The sequence below is a fragment of the Glycine soja genome, chromosome 3 (assembly GCF_004193775.1).
Source record: "Glycine soja cultivar W05 chromosome 3, ASM419377v2, whole genome shotgun sequence".
Classification (NCBI taxonomy): Eukaryota; Viridiplantae; Streptophyta; class Magnoliopsida; order Fabales; family Fabaceae; genus Glycine; species Glycine soja.
The window spans coordinates 30,198,819-30,205,989 of NC_041004.1; the positions used below are offsets into that span (position 1 = coordinate 30,198,819).

At 34.4% G+C, this 7,171-nt stretch overlaps 1 protein-coding gene across 3 annotated transcripts; it reads left to right on the forward strand.

The window, feature by feature from the left end:
• Window positions 1-358: 358 nt before the first annotated feature.
• On the forward strand, window positions 359-6,485 carry LOC114406402 (FRIGIDA-like protein 3). Of its 3 annotated transcripts, XM_028369091.1 has the most exons (6): window positions 359-530; window positions 853-903; window positions 1,602-1,662; window positions 2,561-3,618; window positions 4,383-4,555; window positions 5,838-6,485. In XM_028369091.1, exons 4-6 carry the CDS (start codon window positions 2,571-2,573, stop codon window positions 6,255-6,257), a joined length of 1,641 nt encoding a protein of 546 aa, XP_028224892.1. In that variant the 5' UTR covers window positions 359-530; window positions 853-903; window positions 1,602-1,662; window positions 2,561-2,570; the 3' UTR covers window positions 6,258-6,485. The 3 variants fall into 3 exon arrangements, with proteins under 3 accessions (XP_028224892.1, XP_028224891.1, XP_028224893.1); XM_028369090.1 differs by lacking the exon at window positions 1,602-1,662; XM_028369092.1 differs by lacking the exons at window positions 359-530; window positions 853-903; window positions 1,602-1,662 and adding an exon at window positions 2,152-2,270.
• The last annotated feature ends 686 nt before the right edge of the window (window positions 6,486-7,171 follow it).

Here is a 7,171-nt window from a genome sequence, read left to right on the forward strand (position 1 = left end):
TCATCCAAAACCAATAGAAAAAAAAAATGAAGGAATGATATTTTTTTAAAACATCAAAGAGTCTTTATTTTTTCATACTTTTTTCTATTTAAAACTATTTATTTCATTTTATATAATTTTTTTGTTTCACTTTCTTCCCAGTAATATAATACAAGAAAGAAAAAAATAATTCTTTTTTATTTTTTCTCTCTCTCTACTTAATAAATTATCTCGTTTCCTATTTTTTTCCTTCCTTTCCAATTTTTTTTTTCATTTTCTCACCTACTTGAGACTAATTTTGGACAAAATTTGAAAATAAAAAAAAAGTAGAAGAAAAAATAGTCAAGAAAGATGACAGACACAGTGAGGTTTGCGACACTATTAATTAAACAAATACTACCACCACACATTCCTTTCTTCTTCTTCATCATCTTCTCACCTCTCTCTCTCTCTCTCCCTCCCTCCTAGGGTTTCACGTTTCCATGTGAAAACGGATTGAGAATCTCTCTCTCATTCTCTCTCTATTTTATATTTTCTTTCACGTCAATTAGGTAACTCTTCTCTCTCTCTCTCTCTCTCGTGTAATTTTGTTTTTTTGCTGTCGGTTTAGATCGGCTTTGTCTGCTTATGCGGAACAAGAATCCACTTTCTCCATTCCTAGATTGAGAGATTTTGTAGCCATTTTGCTCGAAATCAGCTCTCGTAACTGCATTTTGGTGATTTTTGTGATTTTCTTTTTATGTTATGGAAATTAATTATTCTGTGATTTTTAGTTGTTTTAGCTGTTATTCATTTTTTCGGTTTTTTTTTTTTAAATTGTCTTAATTGATGAGTGAAAATGTTGTGCTGATTTTGCTCCTGTTTCCATTTTAGGGTTTTTTTGCTGGCGTGATTCTGAAGGCTTGGATCTGGATATCTTCTTTGGTATGACTTTGCTTTGGCTATTTTAGTAACTAATTAAGCTGCCTGACAAATTATAAAGAAATGAGTAGTTGAGGATTCTGTGGAGGGTTAAATTTGATGTCAAATAGTGAAGTGGATTAAGCTCAGATTTTGTTTTGAAATTTTAGCTGGAGCGTTTTGATGATTTAATAATGCTAGCTTGCTCTTTCCTTTGTACTATAATGAGTTGTCTGTGAGGGTTAATGTGATAAATTTTTTTCTTTCTTTCTTTTTCACTTGTAGTATTAATTTTAGCTGTAGAGTATTGCACTATTGCTATTTTTGTGTAAGGAGCTGGATGTTCTGCAATTCAAAATTAAACTGCACAATGATTAATGGTGGACAATCTTTTAATAAGCTTTCACGGTTTATTTCAAATAAATATGAAACCATTGAATGGGAACCGCACCACCATTCAGTTATTTTGTAACTCCAGAAGATTGTAATGACGTAATCCTATTGTTTAAATGCTATTGCAAATTGGGGCATTATTTTACTGAATGGTGATTATTTGTGTTCATAAAAACAATTTTCATTTCTAAATCTGAAAACAAAAATCACCATATGAAAATAATATTTTTTGTGCATGAATATTAACAGTTCCTTGATTCTTGCTTTAAACGTAAATAAGTAGAAATTTCTATTCTCTAAGTACTTGATTGTTTGCTTTTATTTTTTAGTTTCTGATTGGGACTGGATATTCTAAACTAACCTTTCGCGAAGACTAAGGAGCAAATAGAGGTACAGAGCATGTGTGTAATATGAGAAAAAAGACAAGCAAATATTTATGCCATTAGGACATTGGCAAATTGAGTGATTAAGTATGCCATTGAGAGATGAAAAACTTAATCTCATTTTTAGGATATTTTACTCCTACGGAAGATAAGAACAAATCTATAATATGTAATTAATAATCTGTAACAGAAATAGTTGTAATTGGATTTGTTTTTTGGGAAATTGCTGGATTTTTATGTGCAATAAAATCTGCAGTTTCAGTTTGTCAGGAATAGCTTAAATTCTAGGAAATTATTGCTTTTTCAAAAAAAATCTCAGAAAACTGGCAAAAACAGCCGGTTATTTCTTCAAAAGAACTAAGCACACACTTAAATGAGAAGGGAAATATGGAGGAATACACTTTACAGACACAAGTTTTGCTTCATTGTCTGGCTGCTAGCCTTCACTGCAAAATTTGCACAGTAGCTACTTGGTTCTGAAATATCTGCAATATAGGGAGTTAGAAGCTTGAAAACGTACACCCTAAAATTATACACTCGCAGAGGCAGAGCTTTGTTTTCTGAACATTGCCAATTGCTCAACTCCACTCCACCAACAAAAAATTCCTCCTTTAGGTAATTATATATTATAACATCCCTAAGTTATAGTAGCTTTTGCTCTCAGCCTTTATCATTAAAATATTTTCCTCAATGGCAACCTTTTATCTGTTTTTTGTTGTTTTTATTTATCTTGCATCTGGATAGCATGAGTATTGTTTTTCTCATATGATGTATGTATGATTATTCTGATATCAAGATAACGAGTATTGTAATTGCTGATATATGTTTAGTTCCTACTACTGCACATGGTTTGTCTGTATATAATTTAAAACTTGGTATTTGTTTCATTATTTTATCTTCTTCAGCTTCTTTGCTATGGAAGACTCGGATTCAGTTGCTACACTGATAGATTCTACTACTTCTAAGATACAACAGCTGCAGAAGGCATTTGCTGAACTTGAAAGTTATCGGGCTGTTACTCTTAACTTGAAATGGAAAGAACTAGAGGAACATTTCCATGGTCTTGAGAAATCCTTGAAGAGGCGCTTTGATGAATTGGAAGACCAAGAGAAAGAGTTTGAAAACAAAACGAGGAAGGCTCGTGAGATACTGGAGAAGCGGGAAGCAGCTGTTTTTGCTAAGGAGCAAGATTCGTTGCAGAGGCTTCAAGAGAAAAGAGATGCTGCTTCATTTGCCATTGTAAATGCTCGAGAAAAGCAGAGGAAGATTTCATCACGTGAATTGGCTACTTTCTCTAATGGTGGTAAAGGAGGGATGCCAGGAGTGGAGGAGAAACCAGTGGATACTTTGTCCACTGCAGCTGAAGGTAATGTGGAAGATGTAAAACTTCCTGATAATGGAAATGTGGAGTTGGTATCTTATCCAGAGTTGGTAAAACTATGCAAAGAGATGGATGCTGCTGGACTTCACAAATTCATATCTGATAACCGTAAGAACCTTGCTGCTGTAAGGGATGAAATACCAAATGCTTTAAGAGCTGCTCCTAATGCTGCCTGTTTAGTTTTAGATTCTCTGGAAGGATTTTACTGTACAGAAGTGTCAAATCAGGACGTAAAGAAGGATGCTAACTTATTGGGTCTTCGCCGAACCTGTATCATGCTGATGGAATGTCTCTGTGATTTCCTGAGCAGCTCAGGTTTTGTTTCTAATGTGATTTCAGAAGATATCAAGGACAGGGCAAAAGCAGTTGCTGAAGAATGGAAACCCAGGCTGGATGCTCTTGACATGGATGCTAGCAATGGGAATTCCTTGGAGGCTCATGCATTTTTACAACTTCTTGCTAGTTTTGGAATTGCCTCTGGTTTTGATGAGGAGGAGTTATCTAGATTGATTCCAATGGTGTCTCGGCGCCGCCAAACTGCTGATTTATGTCGTTTTCTTGGGCTGTCAGAAAAGATGCCTGGTGTGTATTTGATCTTTATAATGTTTGACATGAATTAAAACATTACAAGAACTAAAGGAAATTTGAAATATTGAGCCAAATTTGATACAAGGAAAAAGTTTTAACATTCTGTGCAAAAATTTTCATCTAATTGCATCATGTGTTATTTTTCTTTAGTTTTATTTTTATTTCAATAACAAAAACATGTTCCCTTAATTTTCATTTTGTGATTAATATGATTCTTTGTTAAAGTATTGACTGTCAAGTGGCTGCCAAAACTAACCATTTTAGTAACAGGATTTTTCGAAGTCCTACCAACTTTGAATAATTATTTTCTTATACTTTGCTAGTCTTCTTGGATGTTCCTGCATGCTGGTTCTTGTTAAATAATTGAAAGGAAAAGCTAAAGGAAACTTGAATTGTGATAGTATGCTAGGATATCTACTGAAAACTGATGACTCTTAAACTTCCCTGATAATGTTTGAAGACAATTGAATGGTGTGTATTAGTATGCTAGGATGCCCACTGAAAACTGCTGATGCAAGTTATTTAATATGATATAAATTATATGGTAAGAGAGTTTTGGTTCTTAACATATTACATTGCAGCTTTGATTGACTCTTTATTGAGAACCCTTTACTTTTGTTTCTTGGAAGTATCCCAAATGGCTTTTAACATGCAAGTTTCATACATGAAATCTAGCAGTTGTATCAATTACAGAGTGAAGCAATAAAACTATTGCATCTGTTTGTTTTAATGCTTCATTTTTCTTTTTGGATATGCAGGTGTAATTGAGGTTTTGGTGAACAGTGGGCGACAAATTGATGCTGTTAACTTGGCTTTTGCATTTGATCTTACTGAACAGTTTTGTCCTGTTTCTTTACTGAAGTCTTACTTGAAAGATGCTAGAAAAGCTTCTTCTCCTGTTAGAAGTGCTCACTCTTCTCCCACTGCACAGGTGTGTTATTTATGTCTGCTATATTAAGTAATTATTCCCTCCATTGTCTTCTTTTCACAGTTTGAGCTAGTGATCTAATATTTTGCCAAGCTCTTCTATTTTCCGTGAAATTCTTTTTGCCTTGGGTCATAATTGCATACCACTTGTGACATTTTGCTAGAACAAGACAGTGTATTATGTTGTGCTTCTTATCATATAAAACTTTGGAAAAGTTTCTTAGCAGATACTGATGGAAACACCATCACTCTTTAAAATGTAACCTGGACTGTAGGTAAAGCTGATGAGCTGGAAGGCCTACATATTATTCAACGTTTGTTTCGGAAAAAGTTGGAGATGAAGGGGATTCTCCAATGGATAATAAATGAAAAGTATGCTTAGTTCTATATAGAAGAACCATTTATACTTAGGTTAAAAAGCAATTTGGTGCAAGAGCCTTATGAAAGTCTTAATGGTGTATAAAAATAACTAGATTGTAGAGCTTGCTGTCTTTGTTGTTTAGGACTTAAGGGATATGCTTGTTGAGAAAGATCTCAGATTCTTATTCCTTGTACAGTGTACACAGCTTTGGGTTTTCTGTTCAACTTATGGGTAGTACGTGATTTAGTTTATAGTATACTAGATGTGACATGGCATTTATAGCACAAGTATTGCTTTTATTTATGTCTGAGATTCTTTTGTATTGCATGGTAAATTATTCTAGTAATTTATAATATTCTTGCTGGATGTTTGAACTATGTACATTTTCAAACATATCTCGGGTGAATTAAAAGGAAAAAATTGAAAGCAAATGCTGTTCTTAAAAGCATCCCTTTTTCGGAAATAATTCCACAAAAAGAAGCTGTATATGTGTACTGAAAATATCAAATTTTGTCTTTTCTTTTTTCTTTTTACTCCAAATTTTGTCTTTTCTGAAATGTAAGAAACACCAATTGTTAAGAGGTGATACTAAATCTACTCCTATATTATGAATTAGAATACACAAATTGGAGAGTGAGACCTTACTTTCTTCACTTTGTCAATTAGACATTTTGAATATTGCCTCTCGCTCCTTTGGAGGTGTATTTCACACACTGTCTCTGATTAGCTAAAAGAAATTCTTTCAATCATCTCAAACTATTTTCCTTTTATTTGATCTTCTTAGTTCATTCCTCCTTCAAAATCTACCTTCATTTATCTCTACCTGTAATTTGATTTTAATAGTTTTCTTAAAAAGAAATTGGCTTTTGTGGTAATATACTGCTATTTTCTCTCTTTTAAATATTCCTAGTATCTTTTGTCTCAGATTGAGGTGAATGAACGAGAGCTGGTTGCACTTAAGGCTGTAATCAAGTGCATTGAAGAACATAAACTTGATGAGCAGTATCCTCTGGATCCTCTCCAGAAACGATTGGTGCAGCTAGAGAAGGCCAAAGCAGACAAGAAGAGGGAAACTGAAGCAACAAAGCCTCAACCCAAGAGACCTCGTGCAAATGGTGTGGGATACGGTCCACGTGTCACTAACATTCTTTCGGATAAAACTTGCTATGCTAGAGTTGCTGACAGGTATCCACAATACGTGTATGACCGACCACCTTACATGTACCCTGCACCCACTGAGAATCATTGCCCCCCTCTCATGACCACTGCAACATATAACATCTCTCCCAGCCATGGCAACTACTTTGGAAATGGGTATCAGTACCAAGCCTCATATCTCCACTAGAGTTAGCTGATATGTGAAAACAGGCAACTATGATCCTTTTGTTTAATATCTAGTCTTTAACCTTTAAGCTGTTGTATGTTGCACTTCCTCAATGTAGTCTTAAGAACCTCTGAAAAGAGGTAAAATGACGAGCTAAAATTTAACTTTTGTAGCACAAGATATTCTGATCCTCTAATGTATGAACTCTGTTCTCGTTTTGTACGCTCTTACTTTTACGCTTTTGTGGTATATCTTGTCTTGGATCTATGGTTGTCTTTTCTATTATTATTATTATTATTGGGTGTTGTTTCTAAACAGTTGCTCTTTCTATGCATGTGGTCTTTTTTAAAACATGGATTTGCTGGGAGACTGTGGAGCACCATGAGCCCTTAATCATCAGCATATGTAGGGACCATTAAGAGTAGCAAAATTATCCATTTATCCATGATTTATTCGGTATATCCATAGTACATAGCCGTTCGTTTTGTGGATTGTTGAGACGAAGTCCTTGAGGCTTACGAAAGGCACTTCTCTATCAACCAACCTTATGATGTACTTCACATTATCTACTTACTGTTGATCTCTGTACAAACCCTCTATTTCTAGTTTATACAATACCTGCTTGAAGTTCTGCTTCTTTTTTTCATTTTGTTGGTAGCTAAGACGTGTCTTTCACAGACTTAACTGCCTCATCTAAGGCAGCCAGTTCCTGCTTCATCAATTTTCTTTTCCTTTTCTACTTCATACTTAGCAAGGGCTATTACTTTCTTGAACTATACATTTTCTTGTTTCGTTGACTTAGGCAGTTAGGCTCAACTATTGCAGGTATTTTGCCTTTGGTGGCCTTTCTTCTTTTCCTTAGCAACAAAAGGTGACTTCAATTGTAGCTTTGTCTTCTTTCATTCAAGTTCTGTTTGTTCTGGTATATGATTTCT